General features: G+C 45.5%; 1 protein-coding gene and 1 non-coding gene across 2 annotated transcripts in view; both read right to left on the bottom strand.

The window, feature by feature from the left end:
* Window positions 1-12,133: 12,133 nt before the first annotated feature.
* Window positions 12,134-12,204, bottom strand: Trnas-gga (transfer RNA serine (anticodon GGA)). The gene has a single exon. It is a non-coding gene; the product is annotated as a tRNA-Ser (tRNA).
* A 1,685-nt stretch (window positions 12,205-13,889) lies between these two features.
* Window positions 13,890-18,174, bottom strand: part of LOC135385077 (uncharacterized) — an 83,987-nt gene continuing 79,702 nt past the window's right edge. Inside the window, exons 39-41 of the mRNA XM_064614253.1 lie at window positions 16,723-16,870; window positions 15,864-16,085; window positions 13,890-14,156 (exon numbers count right to left, since the gene is read on the bottom strand). Of these exons, the coding sequence (XP_064470323.1) occupies window positions 14,064-14,156; window positions 15,864-16,085; window positions 16,723-16,870 (463 nt within the window). The 3' untranslated portion in view covers window positions 13,890-14,063. The remainder of the gene's footprint in view (window positions 14,157-15,863; window positions 16,086-16,722; window positions 16,871-18,174) is intronic.

Here is an 18,174-nt window from a genome sequence, read left to right as displayed (position 1 = left end):
CTCGCTGCGGGATAGGCGGCATTTTGTGCTCTTGGTGGTCGAAATCAACTACCAAGTGTGGATTTCACGCTGTCGACGAGTGCACGCGCAGGAGAGCCGCAGTGTGCAGGAGGTGATTCGGCTAGTTAACGTCGGTATTCGCAAAGTTCTTTGCAGGGAGCGTGCGGTGCTTGGAGCAGTTGAGTTTCACCGTCGCTGGATGACCTCTGACATCCTCTTCAGGGTGGACAATGGCAAGTTCCATGTTAATCTATGAGATGTCCACATCCTCGTGTTGTTCTCCCACTTGCAGCTTTCCAGTGTCATGGACTGTTGCATGGCGAAACGGACACGTATAGCAATCTCTGAACAGCCTTAGTCGCTGGGCGAGAGTTGGTATTCAGAATGTTGTTCGAGTCTATTTGAGATGCTGCAGGAAGCCTGCCCCTGTGGCCGGCCTTCCATTTGATGCCAATACACTCTCTGAAGTCTGGCGTGGCAGCACTAAGGTACTGTCAACATTGCTGTTCTCTTTTGCAGCTTTATTTTATGAGCCAGCCTGACTTTCAGTAGCAGATTCTCTCTTAACTTTACATAGATCAGGTCAGGTCAAAGGTCAGGTCTGTGGCTGGTCTTCCACCCCAATGCCAATACATGAGGTCAAAGGTCAGGATTTTCACACATAGGATTCAGGAAGCAGGGAGGTGCAGGTTTATTGAAAAAAAAAAAAAAAAACGGAAAAGAGTCTACGGGATTGCCAGCACTTAGCAGGTTTGCAGTTATATATAAGGGTTGTTTCACTTAAGAGTGACCCAAATTTTTTCTTTCAAATTTTTTTTCAATTCAATTGAGGTAATTAGGCCAATTAAGGAGGTACAGTGATAAACAGCAGCTGGCACTGAACATCAGCATTTCCCGTTAATTAGCCCAACTATCCTAATTCAGCTTGAAAAAAATTGAAAGAAAAAAATTTGGATCTCTCTTAAGTGAAACATGCTGTATGTTTTTTGCTCTGAATACAGAGCATCAGGTATCTTGGGGTAGGTGGCACTCATCCAAGGAAGAGAATTCCATCATGTAGCTGCACTTACATTGCATGAAATATTAACATTGCCTCAAAACAGTTCATAGCTCATTACTGCAAATGATTGACTAAGTGTCATATTTAAATATCCTTAGCTCATAGTGGACCAGCTAGAAGTTGCACACTTGGGACAATATCGGCCTGCCAAGTGTGCATCAAGCTTCTATGTGCCATTTTAGTTGAGCACATAGTGTCGTACTTCTGTGTGGAGGGTACTGCCGATTTACACACGAGTATAGACTCCGTTATTACTACTTACTGCCAACTGCAGTGATACAGCTCCCCGTGGGGCGGATTTAAGGGGTGGGGTGGGGGGCCCAAGTGGCTGTGTTCGTTACGTAAAAACCCAATCTCCTGGATGATACTGTGCCATACCAGAGCCTTAAATCCGCCCTCGCCCTATACTCATTCCTTTAAGCCCAGAAAGCGAATCTCTAGCACTGCACTGCAATGTGCAACAACCATGCACATGCATTCTGTGTGCAATTCACTCACTACACACACACACAATGCGTCCAGTAATCCTCACGTAGGTAAGAGTGCTTCACACTAGGCTCTACTTCACACACTTGTGCACAGACATTCCCTGGCTGCTAGGGCAATACCGTCCAAACATGTATTACAGCTATCCAGTTAGCCAACTAGCAAGCTTGTGCTTATCTGTGCTAGAGACGCTCAGCACCTAGAAATGATATATCACACTGCAATTGAGGTGCTGCAGCTTCCTTGAAATAAAAAGTAGTCAGAAAAGTAGATATGCAGTTTTTCATCACGATCACCTGTTCTATTCTATTCTCGCACTATTCTAGTGATGTCTTCATGGTGTCACAAACACACACACACACACAAGATCTTTCTTGCAGTGCTTAGATCGGAATGGGCCTTTTGCTAGCTGTGGACGGGCTGTGTGCACATTAACGGTCACATGTAATACACGTTGTGATTTTCCAACAGAACGGTGATCATCTGTTGAGGTGCACGTATCTCATGCACGTGATCTAACGTTCAAGTCTGTTGCCGGCATTGTTTTGCCTAAGGAGCAGATTCGATTACTCCATGTCATCCATCAGCCTGAAAAAAGTATACCTCAGATGCACACATTTATGGCCAGGCTCACAACAGAAAACTGACGTTGTTCACATCAAACGCTCAGGACCGGCACTGAATGAAACCACCGAAGTGGCCTCTTCGGCTGTCTGTTCAAGTAGCTCAACCACCACGGCGAGTGCGACCCATGGCTGTTATTCTTGGCGCAGTTGACGCGTTTCTCCTCGACATTCCATAGGGCACCAACAATGTCAGTATTATGCACCTGAACGTGCGAAAACGCTCCACACAGCAGCACAAAATCATCTCTCCCGAGATCGCGTCAAACTTTTCAACAGTGCGCTTGGTCAGGATTTGTAAATACGCGGCGGGGTCCCATATAGCCTCGACAAGGGGATGAAACTCGCGAGTTCACTTGCGGACTGAAGTGAGGCGCTGCGAGCCTTTCGCGTCATGAAACGTCAAAATTTTTACGTCGAAGCGCGAGTTCTCTACAGAGAGCATCCCATTGGCTCCTGCGGCCGCTCCCCCGGTATACGAGCGCTCATTGGTCGGTTTGAAATTATAACCTTTTCGTGGCGCGCGTAGGCCGGCTATATTTCTATGATAGGGGAAAGAAAAAAAAAAAAAACCACGTGACCTCTGACGTCGGGCCTCGGTAGAGTAGTTTTTTGTTTTGTTTTATTTCGTCTCCCTGGGTGACGGGTGACGTAAAACGACGCTGCCGAGGCGTTCTTTTTCCCTTTCCCCTCTGTTCTCCCCCCCGCTTTGACGGTTCTGGATTTTCGTTCGCATCCAGTGAAATAAATTCTATGGAAATAAATAAAACGCGGAAGCGTTGGCTCTTTCTGTTGCACAAGGTGCTTTATTTTTCGGGATTGGTATTTCCAAATCACACATTAGCAGTCTTCTGTATCTGCGCCAAACACGAACATTGTTTCTGAATAGTTCAAGTAATATGCCGAAGCAGCTTCGCATTCACTGTTAGCTGATGTCTCACGTGGAAGATTTCGCAGTAGATCAGTAAATTCACTGCACAGGCACACACATTCACAAATCCAGCATGACAGGTAACATGCCCATATCCCTTTGCTGCTTGTGTAGTGTCACATGTCAAGGCTGACCCGTCACAAAAGAACCTGTGCAGCTGCTAAGCCGAAAGATGATGTTCTAACCACTCAAAGTGGCTTATCCATTCTACTGCATCCATGCAGATGCTTTTCTGAAGCAGATATGAGTTGAGCAGTACCTAGTTGATACCTGAGCAAGAAAGACCAGAACTAGCCACCCTATTTCTTTTATATTTTTTTATTATGTCGCCAATGACGTAAATGACGTGCCATCCGTTTCTCCCTCTACTTTTCTCCTCTCTGCTCTGCTTCCCATTTTCTTTTGTTCCTTTTTTTTTTTCTTTCTTCAATTCACTGTTTTTTCTGGTTCGCGTTTGTCGGAATGCAGTGTGAGTTACAGAAATACGACGAAGCCTTGGTTGTTTTTTTTCACATGAAGTATTTTATTGTGCGACATACGGTTATGCAAGCAAGACGTACACAGCATGACTGCGGTAACGAAAACAACATGACATTAATATTGCTCCGGAATTTGCTTGAAGAAGCGTGATAATGTCGGACTGCCTCTGGCAAGAACTGCTACTGGGGACTGGAGCTCAGTGGCTGCAAGATGAAAATTAGTATCAGATATACAGCTATGCATGTGAAAGTTGCAATGTAAATAGAAATAATAAAGGTGCTATTGAACGCGAAAAAGAACGGTGGAAGGGTTGTGAGAAGCTCGCAGGCATGAGGTATGATGAGCGACTAGTATAAAAAATACCTTTATTGCTCTACTTTACAATCATATATTCAGACAAACTTGGCTTTAGCGCTACGTACACAACAGTCAACGTCGAACGAAACTTGTCGAGCGAAATCACCAAGTAGCATCATACCTTTCTACAGCACGACAGCGGATATTTAATCATAACATTTTGATGATATTTTTTCACGAAATTATATTCTACCATCGTATCTTCAAAGCTACACTGACTGTCTCGGTCACAGCCAGTAGCGTAGCCACGCGGGGGCTAGGGGCTAGGGGGGGGGGGGGGGGGGGCTCGAGCCCCCCCTACCTGCCACGGACCGACCCACGGAAATCGTGCAAATCCGAGGAGAAAATAATATATGGGAGGTGACAGTGTGACGATCGCGAAAGTTCTTACAGTTCATGGCGTCTAAGCAGCACTCTTGAATGGTTTTCAAAGTATGAGCTTTTCAAAATCCTTCCAATCTCGTGACACCACCTCATTGGACATGACAGCCTATACACGTAATCGTATTGTGCACGTCCAAATCAATTATTTTCGTTCTGTTTTTGTGAACCGCACTTTGCGGCGTGCACGAGTATGTGTGTGTTGTCGCACCTAGGATCAGCGGGGGGGGGGGGGGACGAGTTTTCGTATCGAGCCCCCCCTAGCTTGCAGGTCTGGCTACGCCACTGGTAACAGCCTATCCCGGTCCCGATTTACGGTAACTGTTAAGCAACTTATTCACAATACACGAAGTGAACGCGGTGTTGTAAGGCAACAAGCAGTGACAAATCACTTACCTGTTGGCAGTCGTTGACCGGGCATCAGGTACGAGGCGTTCGGAAGCTCGAATAGTTTCTACACCAAGAAGCAGAGCAGAAATGTTGCGCAGGCATTTTCTTTGGCAGCTGTGACTGTTCGAGGACACTCACATGATACAGCTTGCGCTTTTAAACAAGAAAAATCAGAACTCGTAGTCCAATCCCAACCGCTACACAATACGAGCCGTCTGAAACGAACGCCGACGACTCCGTGGACGCCGGTTCCAACCGGCAGTCCGGCACAGCCGCCGCGCTGTCGCCTGTTTGAGCGCTCGCGAACAAATTTGAAAACGGCCAATCATAGCTCAGAAAACGAATTCATACTCATGGAAACCAATCAGTAATCACTAGCCACCGGATGTGTCCATGACGTTCAATTTATGACGTTTTCTGACGTCTGATGACGTGAAACGCATGAAGCGCCTCACTTTATCCCGCAAACGAACTGGCGAGTTTCGGGCCCTTGGCCACGTTCATTCCCCTGGCTCTCCGCCTACTCGTCTGTTCAAGGCTTTCCGCCAGGGTGTCGGAGCGAACCGAAAACCGAAAAAAACCGCTATTTTGGTGCGAACCGGAACGGAATCGAAACCGTATACATTTTTTTCGCTCAGGAGGGAAACCGAAAAATAATTTAACGGTTTTCGGTCCAAGAAAAAACTTCGCCGGTTTGGACTACGGATAGGCGAATGAGACGTCATGTGCTCTGAAGTCATGTCATGGATACTATACGAGGGTTACGGTTACGATGGAATGTATGTCGGTATAGTATGACCCTTAGGCTCCCTTTGTAATGGTTTATCGTTCGCGCACGCACACAGACTTCGAGGTACATGTGACTCTCTAGCAATGTGCCGTAGTGTTCGTTTTAATTTGATCCCCCCAAAACTCTCCTCAACTAAACAACAAGGGGGCTGCATAACAGCTTTATCGGTAATAATGTCGCGCAACGCGTCCCTTGTTTAAGAGCAGCTAAGTTGAATACATTTACGTATACGCGAGGGCAAGCCCGTGCAAAGTGGCAACTCTTTTGTGGACAGGACACCAAGAAAATAAAACGGAGCCGTCGAGGCGTTTGTGAGTGAAGGTGTTCCTCGATTTGCGTCGTACTCGTGCAGTGGTGCTTGCTGGCTAGACAGTAGCAACAGACATTCGGATGGGACGCAATCGCTCCAACCCAGCAAGAAAGTACTTTACGTATGACATCACGACAAACAAGTCAGTTTGTAGCATGCGCTTCAAGAAATGAGAAAGCCCATTTGAACAGACAGTAACCTACAGGAACCAGGAGCTACCAATTTCACAGCTGTCTATTAATATTAAATACCATGTATGCTGAATAAACGGGTTTACATTTTGCAACATTGATTTTTTTTTTGTGGGGATGAGTATTCCCAGCAGAAGCGGAACCGGTTAAAAACCGGTATGAACCGTTATTTTTTTGCTCCGGAGCAGAACCGGTACCGGATCGTTTATGATGTAACCGGAACGAAAAACGTTTCGGTTCGACACCCTGCTTTCCGCCTACTCGTCAGGCAAACATCGTTTGAGCATGAGCAGGCAAATCTCGTTTTCTTTTCCCAATTACGTCACTACCACCACCACCACCTATTGCATTCGACTTTCAGTACATCTTGCTGCTTGGGATGATTGCATCAACACCGCGTAGCCACATTTGGCGTGTGGTTGCAACCCCAATCTGTGTCACCTAACCTCACCTAACTAAAATGCGCTCACCTGACCATACCTTTTGCAAAATCACCCCTCCGAACCCGTAGGCTTAGCGTTGCTGCGTTTTTCTGTGCTCCAGTTGGTGTTATAAAAAATATAAAAAGGTTCTAGACCACATAATTTTACAATTCTTATATTTTTAGATTCGGTACTGACCTAACCTAACCTCACTAAGGAATTTGCAAATTACAGCGCAATTTATTACTATCGTACGCGCGACTTCCGGTTAGCCTTGTTCCCAGGAGGGGGGTCCGATATGGGAATTTTGCAATTTCGCCCGAGGCTATGCATTCAGTCTGTCCGGCCACGAGTGTTCTTTCGGACTGAAACTTTGTGACCGAAGGAAGTAATGCAAGTTTATCACGTTAAGTGTACAACATTTACGAGTCACTCGGTACGTTAGCGGCGTTTCATTGTGCAGTGCATGGCCGTAACTTGTACGTTTCTGATATGCCGCTAATCAAATTGTGTGTGGTTATGCTAGTTGCCCCTCATGCACTTCACAGCCGTTCATTCACTGTGATCTACGAACATTTGTGACAATGAACATGAAAGAACTGATGTTCTGAGGCTGGAACAACATAGAAGGGACAAACACATACAGGCTTTGTATGTGTTTGTCTCTTCTATGTTGTTCCAGCCTCAGAACATCAGTTCTTTCATGTTCAACAGTTGCCGCCTGCGTCGATCCCGTCGTAAGAATGTGTCTATGAGTGAACAAAAATGTAAGAGTGAAAGGAGGATGAGTGAGAGAGAGAGGCTGGTTTTTCCCTTCAGATGGGGACGCACCCTGGTGGAAGTCGCTGAATAGGCGTGTTAGCTTGTTAGCCCTGGACCGGCAATCCAGAAGATGTGGGTTCGAGTCCTACACAGCTGACCAAACCTTTTCAGTGACTTTCATCTTTAATTTGCGACAAGTGCGCTTTTCAAATACGAAATCAAGATCGATTGCTTATCATAGCAGTAATTTTCGTGCAGAGTTACGGATAATAGATTTTTCTTTTTTTTTTTTTTAGTCCTCCCGCAGCCATGGGCAACAACGACGCACAAAGCTCACCATTGGCTTCTGAACTGCCCTTCGATGTCGAAGCACCTAAAGCTCCAGTGAAGCCCGTTGTAAGACGTAAAAAGATATGTACTGTAGCTTTTTCGAAGCAGTTCCCGAAGACAAATAAACTTGCTTTGTCATACACCATCGCTTTTTGATTGTCTGCTTTGGGGCAGCCTGATCGTTGTTTTACAGCAAGCGCCGAAGACAAACGGACGAGACAGGTGGTAGACCATGGGGTGGTGCTCCAGATTGACGAACGAAAGTTTCACGTGATCGATTTAAAGGAGCATTAAAGTGGTATCTAACATGGCCCAAAACTGCTGTCATCTTGTAAAGCAGTATGTGAAATGCATTCCCACAAAATATTTCTGTCCAAAGCTGCATCACCACAGTGCAATTAATTTTTAAAATCGCTGCCGCGGTGACAGGCCTGAACACTCCAACTGCAGGCCACACCCACTCTAGTGTGACGTTCGTGGTAGAGAGCCCCTCATTCGTTCGTAGGAAAAACCGTCTGCTACGAACATTGTGATCATGTGATTTATATCACGTTTTCTTTAAAAAAAGAAGCATATACGCATCCTGAGAAAATAAGACTACGATCACAAGAGTAATATGTCCGTGGCTTCTGTGCAATCTCAGAATTCACAGCAGCCGGAAAGCTAGCGATGGCTGCGGTATTGTGGCGCCACCTGTTAGCCACTGAACCAACTGCGCGGTGAAAACTGTCGGACAGGCTGCACATTGTCGAGAAGCACGGGGTTTTTGCTGTACAAACGCAGTTAATTTCGGGCTGCACCACTCGTTCTTCCCGTGGTGCCTGCGGTCCCAAAAAATCGTGGTTGTGTCGTGGACAGCCTTCAAACCCTCCGTTTCGGACATCACGAAGCCGGAGAACGCATGGCGTCTGCGAAGCAGTAGCAGACGCCCCGGCCTGGGCGATGTTGCTCACCTCGATCATGTGATCCCAAGTCCAATGAGGAGAGTCCTCACCACTTGCGTCACGTAGTGACGTGTGTGGTGGCGCTCATCACGTGCCTATTGTGAAGGCGAAGGAGGGTGTTTCGCGCGCGGAAGGTTCGGGGAGCTATTGCAGGCGTCCCAATTTAGCTACGGTTGCACTAATTGTGGGAAAACTGTTTTCGGCCGCCTAACATTCCATACTGACCAAAAACAGAAACAAAGTTGTGGTTCTCTAGACTGCTCCTTTAAACCCGACGTCACTAAAGCAATGGATTACGTATGCTGGTAAATGCGGACTTATGGGTCTCCATTGAAGTTTCAGAAGACCATAGGTTCTTGGGGCTGTCCTATCTGATGAAAATAAGGTTTGCTGTGCCCAAGTTTGCTGTGCATGTTCCTCCATCCAGTTTCCCTAATTTCTCTGGATATCAAGGATCTCTACTTCTCGCTTGATTCGTCCCTATACTCCTCGTCTGATTAAAAGCCGCCATTGAAATGGATCTGATTAGGTTTCCAGACTAATGCTGGCATTCCCGCATCTTCATTCCTCGAACTAGTTTCCCTGTACCTTTCCTCTACCGTAGTAAGTTTCAACTCTCAACTCTATACACAATCTCAAGGCGTTTGTACAGGCCCGTCCATAGCACCCAAGCTATCCGAAATTTACCTCTCCACCCTCGATGAAGCCTTCACTAAATGGGCTGACACTCTAAATGACACTGTCTTAATCAGACGTTATGTGGATGATGTCCTTGTAGTCGGGCCTGACACTGTAAGACAAGCTTTATCAGTCGCTCAGATTCCGCGATTTTCCGCGGCAAGGAGCCAATGGCTGCTTTGGAGCGGGAAACACTATTTTATTTTATTAGCTTCAGCATTACATGATACCTAGTGATCTCCGACAGCGAATGTCATGTCAGTGATTGTCAGCTACAATCAGTTTATACCTTCTAAAATATATTTCAGCATCTGCAAAAATAGGAATTGGCAAATACCTGATCGAAATAGACGCTAAATTTGGAGCAAACCCCCTAATTCCATTCAAAACCTCAATTACCGTATTTACTTGCATAATTTACGCACTTCTTCTCCCTAGAAAAGTACAACTAGCGCAGGAACGTTCATTACGATATTCAAACGACGCAAAATTTTAAAATTTTAGTATGCAAGTCATATGGGCTCTCGGTACGGCCTGACGTTATCACTGTGTCGCGATATTTTGTACGTTTATATATGCTTGTTTGGTCTTTTTCAACAGTTTTCGTCTTCTAGAGCCTAAATATTCGTATAGTATTAACTAATTTATCAACAGTAAGCATATATGTTATAATGTAATCCTTCACGCTCTCTTTGTTCTGTTTTCTTGCGCTCCTCTTTCTTCCCTTCGTTAATGGCTTCGTGTAACTGTAGCACATCTGCGAGGGCGACACCCTCGCCCCTCGTTGTTTTGTATGTATTTGTGTTAAATTAAATTTTCAGCCACAGTGGTACCAGCGCTCGGGTCCATGCTCTGGGCCTATTTAAGCGGCAGCCTGGTCCACTGTAGGCAGTTCGCCTTCTGGAAACTGTCTTGGCTGTTGCTTACTCCGTTCCATCGTCCCTCTTCCCGCCTTGTGTGAGGACTTTGTTCTTCCCTCGGCTGTGGGAGACGTGGACAAGGGACAAGCTCCCCTTCCGGCTGTGGAAAACTAAGTTTTCCCAAGAGATAAACTGATTTTCTGAGGCTGGAACGACATAGAAGGGACAGATACTCTTTCATCGTTAAGTTTTCCCGCCTGTGTTGTGTGGAGCACAGCTATCAGGGCAGCCTTTCCAGAAAGAACAAACTCCAACGAGATCCAATTTAGACGCGACAACTGCATTGCGCGAGCGCAAAAAAAGCACCCAAATACCGCCGACGGTCAAGATGCAAAACGGCGGCCCACTACCGCTCCTATGGCGGTGAAATACGTCGAGACGCTGCAGGAAGACTCCACTAGTCCGCACTTGGGAACCGAAAGCACGCTATGTTCGCATACTGTATGTCATGTTGTGCTGTAAGGTGCTGTGCGGAAAGAAAAGCTGGGTCCATTGTTTCTTTCCGCGTTTCGTGGTTCAGGGTGTCTACCAAATTGCAGCCTTCAAATTCCCTGACTTTTCCAGGTTTTCACCGACTATTTCAAGCGAATTCCCTGACGAAAACTAAAGGGAACTTGGTGCCTGCTCCTATGTTTTGACACCAGATCCCTCATAAACATGACTTTTCCGAAATAGACGTATATCCCCCCCGTCATAAAACAGACCAGTTATTAAGTACTAGTGAGGCTACCCTACTTTTCTGCCTCAGAGCTTGTCGTACCGGCGAACTGCTACTCGCGGCACGCCGCTCAACCACCGGTCGATCGCGACGCGAGTCATCACGGCACTTGTCCGCAATTTTCCCTGACTTCAGCTGCTTTTTGGCCAAATTCCCTGACAATCCACTGACTTTTCCAGACACATCAAAATTCCCTGACAATTCCCTGTTTTCCAGGTTGGTAGACACCCTGGTGGTTCGAGTGACAGTATCGTCCATCGCGTCAGCGGACCGTCACTCGAAAGTGCGCGCATATCAAACAAAATCACCGCAATATGACTTCGGTATAGTACTGTCGGCGTTGCGATAGGTAAAAGCCACGGTCGCTGAGACGCGCTTTCCAGATATCCGTGCACGAAAACGGGGGTGCGCATAATACGGATTTTTTTTTGCTTTTTGTGTCATTTTTAGTGCGAAACTAAAAAAATATGCGATGCGCAGATTATCGGATGGTGCAAAATACGTGAGAAATTACGTCGAAAGGTCCGTGTAACATGGAGCAGTTGGGAACATGCGCAGCACGCGCTCTTATCTGACGTTACTTCGCATGAGCGTGCAATACTTCCCTGGATCGACGTCGTAGTAACTGTCGACATCGCGCCTGTCGCGTCCTTTGACCTAATCGGATTTCTACGGAATTCCGCAAAATTCCGTACCAAACGAAGGAATTCCGAGACCGATTCCAGATTCCGTGAAATTTCGCGGAATACCGGAGAACCCGGGACCTTAGCCATGTCATGTGTGCCACTGATTTTTTTTGTTTCATGAGCACTCTATCTGTTCCCTAGTTACCTCAGCTTAGTTCTCAAGTTCCTCCTGCTCCCACCACATCGAGGGAGAACGAACGAACGAACAAAAACAAACACACACACACAAAAAAAAGAAGAAAGAAACGACAGAAAACACACATAACAGCTTCACCAACTTCAGCCCATTGTATACTCCTGATTCAACGTGAATGCAATGATGTGGAAATCCAGCACTGCTCTGTCCTGTGGTCTCATTGGGAACAGAGGGCTGCAAACAGTTACTCCATTTCAATGGAACGTTTTAGAATATGTCACACTGTATCAGACTCGCGTTAGGTGTTACTGGCCAACCCCCTTTTTCTCTTCATGCCATGCTCTCTGCCTTACAGCAACAACTTTGTTTTAATGATGATGTTTGGGGAGTTTCTTTGCCAGAGGCAATGCTTCACCCCATTGCCGGTGGTGATGCGGTGAAATAAACAGTTTCCTCGCGGTGAGGACCGAAGTGCTACAGTGTTCAAAACATTGAGAATATCTTTTAGCAAATAATGCAACAACTCAGGGAAAAGAGGCGCTGACGCCAGGAATGGAACCTGGGTCTTCTGATTTCCAGTCAGATATGCTACCACTACACCACACCAGCACGCCGTTTCCCTTGAGCCATTGAGTGCCTCAAGTGCGGGGGGGGGGGACGGACAACCAAATACGCTATTCCCCTTCTCTCTTACATCTTTCTCACTCACTCTCTCATTCACACACGGCCAGGGCGATTTGTAAACGACGTAAACAATAAGACTTGGCCGAGGCAGACCACAATTAGGGCCGACGCAAACAAGTAAGCCTCATGTGCCCAGAAATCAACGAATACAACAACTCAGAGAAAAGAGGCGCTGACACCAGGAATTGAACCTGCATGGGTCTTCTGATTCTGTGATCCAGGTTGGATTCCTGGCGTCGGCGCCTCTTCCCCCCCCCCCCCCCCCCCCCCGAGTTGTTGAATTCGTTGATTTCTGGGCGCATGAGGCTTACTTGTTTGTGTCGTCCCTAATTGTGGTCTGCCTCGGCCAAATCTCATTGTTTATATCTTTTAGCAGTCCTCAACAAGGACAGGACAGTTATCAAGGACAGGAGCGGGCAGAGCGACAATGTGCTGGATTTGGACTAAGCAATCCTGACATACTGAGGGGCGAGAGTCCAGCCGATTTAGATGACGACGATTCAGGTTTTTCCTGGCGCATAAGCGACGAATGCCATAATGCGTCGAGACAATGGTAAGGAAAGTACTAGTTAGAAGTACAGTCAACCCTCGATTTATGAACACCCTCGGTTCCCAGAAAAATCGTTCATAAATCGAGGGATTTATAAATCGAAAATTCCTTTAAGTCAGTACTATCGGGTGACGAAACAGTATTTGCGAGTTGAGATTGTGTTTATAATGCAATATATTGTGTAATTTTGCTTTCGACCAGGCCTTCTGCTATACACTTGGTCGTCCCTAATGCGTCCCCGGAAAACCCGTCTGTTGTTCGGATTTCGAGGGGTTAAAAACCCCTGGGTGCAATACCTGGAAAAAGATTCGTCCGTTCCGGCATCATTCATAAGACCACGGAATAATCCCTTTGAACATTTCTGTTGACCTCGGGACCACCCGTTCATAAATTGAGGTCAAAAACGCTGGGCAACTCCTAGTTGGTTCCCAGAAATTCCATTCATTATTCGGATAGCGAGGTTCATAAAACGAGGGGAAAATGCATGTAAAAAGTTTGGTTCCTCGTGCTCCTGTTCATAAAACGAGGGTTGACTGTATATAGAGATTCATTTAAGATAAAACGGCACAGTTAGAGTACCGAAGGACATAAAAAGCAAATCACAAACTACGATGCATTTAAAATACCAATGTCATGAAAGCAGTTAAAAACTCGTCCAAATGGTAAAAGAGCCTCAGCCCCCAGCAAAAGGGAGGGGAGATGATTTCGGAGCTGATTTCGCTGCAGGGAACGAGACACACTGAAAGTCTCGTTCTGAAGGGCTGGTACTGTGGGAGAGGAATGCGGTCACAATCTTCCGCTGCGGTGACGGCTTCTTGGAAAGCCAACTTATTGCGCGCGGTAACGCCACAGAGTTGTAAAAGCAGGATGAGCTGCACCTGACCAATTAATGCACCATCCTGACGAGAACCCTCTGCACCTCACTGACAGGGCCCCCATATTTGAAAAACCATAATTCAGGGTGAAGCCCACGATATCCTCCAAATACAAATTTAGCCATCACTCTGGGCACATGTGCAAGCCTGCATGTGCTGTCCTGCTTGAGAGAAGAAGACATCTCTCACTATAAAAATATTTATTCTGAGCATATGCAGAAAGGTAATCAAGGAAAAGCAGATGAGGAGAAAAAATAATGTTGGGGGCACATTACAATTTGTATGGGCAATTAAAAACCATCAGAACTGGAAGTTGGAAAGCAGTTTATAAAAAAAAAAAAAAAAAATCACAGCCCTTATCACTTCCCCAGTGAAGGGAAATCTGTTTCTGGCAGGCTGTGAGCTCGGCAGTTGGGACAGGTGTGGTCGTTCTTGTACCAGCCTTGTATGCACTGAAATTATTCACAACACAGTAAATATACACAGTGCTTGTACAATACATAAATATAATGTGTCTTCCACACTGCATGAACACTTTGCAGCAGTCTGGTAGTGGGCTTTGGGCCGGAGAACCTTGAAATACTGGGCCTAAGTGTGTGTCCCGTGTTGTGGGCATGTACACTACAGTTAGGGCCTGACTTTTTCGGGTTTTATCTTTGGCCAAATTCGGGGGGTAAATATCGGGTGATATTTTTCATTCGAAAATTCGGGTGCATTCGGGTTAAATCCCGTTACGGCATATTCTGTCGTCAGGAATTCGGGTGTATTCGGGTGATTTTTTTTTTTGTTTAATAAAAATTTGTCTTAACATGGAACTAATGTTTAGCAATGTTATCAAACTTTATTTTAACAGATAAAATGGTTAAAAAGCAAGCGAGCTGGTGGCTAAGATCCATGACGAAAACCCGAGACTGGGAAAAAGACGAAAAACAGACGACACAACACAAAATCTCAATGTCTCAATCTCAAACTTTGTGTTGTGTCGTCTGTTTTTCGTCTTTTTCCCAGTCTCGGGTTTTCGTCATGGATTTATTTTAACGCACGCTTATGAGTGTGCCACGCGACCCGGATGTTTCCGGGTAGATTCGGGTTAAACCCGAATTTTACAGATTTCGTTCGGGGGGTAAATATCGGGCGGATACGGGTTTAACCCTAAAAAGTCAGGCCCTATACATAATGTGTCTTCCACACTGCATGAACACTTTGCAGCAGTCTGGCAGTGGGCTTTGGGCCAGCAAACCTTGAAATACTGGGCCTAAGTGTGTGGCCCGTGTTGTGGGCATGTACACTACAGTTTGCCCTTGATTTTCGTGAGAGTTACTCAAAATTTTTGTGAGACACGTGCAGTTCAACACGAGAGTCAGTTCTTTCAGCGTAACCATCAGATTAGTTTATCAAAAGTTACAGTAGTCCACGTTCCTGAGAAATGAAGCTGGATTTCTCTTGAATCTAGTGCGAATGAAAAAAGTTTCCACCCTGATTTGCATGAATTCTAAACGGATACATATTTCCCCCAGAATTCCCAAACACTCGAAAATGAACTTGCTGGTCAAATTCAGCCAGCAATACTGGCACTGGAGAATGCTCGGCACCACACCTTCGGCACAGCAAGTTAGCACCTCGTGTTCAGAAGCAATTTTTTTTAAAACACTAATTTCCACCTATTAGGACCCAATTTTTCTCTACAGCAAAGTCAGATTTGTGTCCTCCAATGTTCAAATAACACATAACTAGGGCCTGACTTTTTCGGGTTTTATTTTTGGCCAAATTCGGGGGGTAAATATCGGGTGATATTTTTCATTTGAAAATTCGGGTGTATTCGGGTTAAATCCCGTTACGGCATATTCTGTCGTCAGGAATTCGGGTGTATTCGGGTGATTTTTTTTGTTTAATAAAAATGTGTCTTAACATGGAACTAATGTTTAGCAATGTTATCAAACTTTATTTTAATGCACGCTTATGAGTGTGCCACGCGACCCGGATGTTTTCGGGTAGATTCGGGTTAAACCCGAATTTTACAGATTTCGTTCGGGGGGTAAATATCAGGCGGATACGGGTTTAACCCTAAAAAGTCAGGCCCTACACATAACCTGAAAAGTGAGTGCAACCATACAAACAATTATGTGGATGTGTTGTATCATTCTTTGGACTGTACTTACATGCTCGTGAAATGTGTGACCACAGGAGTTGGTCACCTGCTTGTGGGTGCCATCAAGCTCCTCCAGGCAAATGCTGCACTGACTATTCTTGCCGTCCCAGTTTCGAAGCGTGTCATTCTTTCCCGCTGTGGCCCACATGCGACGGGACGGTCCCGGTGCATCGCTGGCTGCCGCAGGCTCGGTATGAGGTCGCATGGGTCTCAGGGTACCACGCACGGCCTCCTGCATCGTTTGACGTCGTTCGGTAAATCGCTCGCAAATAACCGAGAGTAGGTACTCCCGCAAGAAAGCCCCACTCAAGTTGGTGTGTGTGTGAGCAGGGTCTTGTATTCTAGGGTTAAACCCAGTAAATCCTATTTTCGCATCCCCAAGAGCATTAAAGAGAGACAGAATGGATGAATAGAGGGACAATCCCGAGTACAATCCTCAAAATCTGCAACACTTGCATGGAAAAAAAAAATAAAGAAAGAAATAAACAAATAAAAGCACAAACATAGCTGAGTTATACTTAGAGCCTGACGTTTTCGGGAAATATTTTTTCCTTCATTCGGGGGGTAAAAATCGGGTAAATAAACATGTGCACTAAATTCATGCGAATTCGGGTGAAAAAACTTCTAGTACATTAAATTCGGGGAGAAATTGTTATTCAAACTAACTGTAGCGGTTTGGTACAAATGGTGATGTAACTGCATTTTTCTGCCAAACAAGTAAGTTAGTGCATTCCTACAGACATCCCAGTGACGGCAATTTGCCGGGTAAAAATCGGGTCTCGCCCTAAAGAGGCAACCTTCAATTCGGGGTGCAAATTCGGGGAAGAATCGTGTAAAACCCTAAAACTTCAGGCTCTAGTTATACTTACTCTGTTCAATCTAGACATGGTACGTGGAGCCCTAGGCTGGTCTTTTTCGATGATTTCTGTGACACGGTCAATGATTTCCGTTATGGTCATCCCCGACAGTCCATTTTTCATCGTTCTGACTTCTTTCAAGTAGTTCAAGATGGCATCTCTATAGTAACAGAAGAACAAGCACAGCGTGAGTGTGTATCAAACAATGAAATCGGTGCGAGCATTACGTGAAATATAACTAGAGCCTGAAGTTTTCGGGAAATATTTTTTTCTAAATTCGGGGGGTAAAAATCGGGTAAATAAACGTGTGCACTAAATTCACGCGAATTCGGGTGAAAAAACTTCCAGTACGTTAAATTCGGGGTGAAATCGGTCTCAGTTACTCAACTAACTGTAATGGTTTGGTACAAATGGTGATGTAACTGAATTTTTCTGCCAAACAAGTAAATTAATGCATTCCTACAGGCATCCCAGTGAGGGGAATTTGCCGGGTAAAAATCGGGTTTCACCCTAAAGAGGCAACCTTCGATTCGGGGTGCGAATTCGGGGAAGAATCGGGTAAAACCCTAAAACTTCAGGCTCTAAATTTAACGGGTCTGCTTACACTCTCCATGGTGATCAGTGCTATAATTAATCCCACTTAAGGTTTCCGCATATTGATGCGTCGCAGCAAAAACGAAATGACCTGTCAGTGAGGCAGACACAAAAGCACTGATGCAGCCTTCTCTGTCTGTCATTTCCTTCATGCTGTGGTATCTCATTATGTAGCTCATCAATCAGACTAACTTGCTCCAGTTGAGATTTCTCTCTCCTGACACAAGAAAGGTGCAGTGCATAGGGCACTTATACCCAGTGATGGTCACTAACTACTTCTACAGTAGTTTAACTATAACTACTTTACAATGGAGTAGTTCAACTACTTTTCAGGGGATGTAGTTGAAACTACTTTTTTAACTACTGCAATGAATTTTAACTACATCTCAACTACTTAACTTCGTCCATCAACACCAATCCCATTCTATATAGTGTTCTTGGATACCTAAATATGAACCACAAGGAGTGATAAAAATGAAGATACAGTACACATGCACGGCACGATTGCTCTGCACTTCTGTTCTCATCGAACACAAGTAACTCAAGGTAAAAGTCGGAAGCACAAAAAAAAAAAAAAAAAGTACACAAGCAAAAGTAAAGCTTGCGGAAAAATCGGAAGTACTTGGCGCCTCCACTAACCTAACCAGTACTTGCACACTACATTTCTGCAAGTAGTTGATAACTACTTTCTAACTACAATCAGGTAGTTTAACTACTGGCCACCACTGCTTATGCCCCTATTAGACAGGTACAGTGGTGATCAAAAGTAGAGCACGCTGTAACGCGTTCCTTCCACAGAGTGGCAATGCTAGCAGCGAATGGTACCATACGGACTTACAGACAGGTACCATCCTACTGCCTGCTAGCATG

This window comes from Ornithodoros turicata, chromosome 2 (genome assembly GCF_037126465.1).
Source record: "Ornithodoros turicata isolate Travis chromosome 2, ASM3712646v1, whole genome shotgun sequence".
Classification (NCBI taxonomy): Eukaryota; Metazoa; Arthropoda; class Arachnida; order Ixodida; family Argasidae; genus Ornithodoros; species Ornithodoros turicata.
The sequence above is the reverse complement of the archived record's forward strand: the minus strand, read 5'-3'. Positions and strand labels throughout refer to the sequence as shown.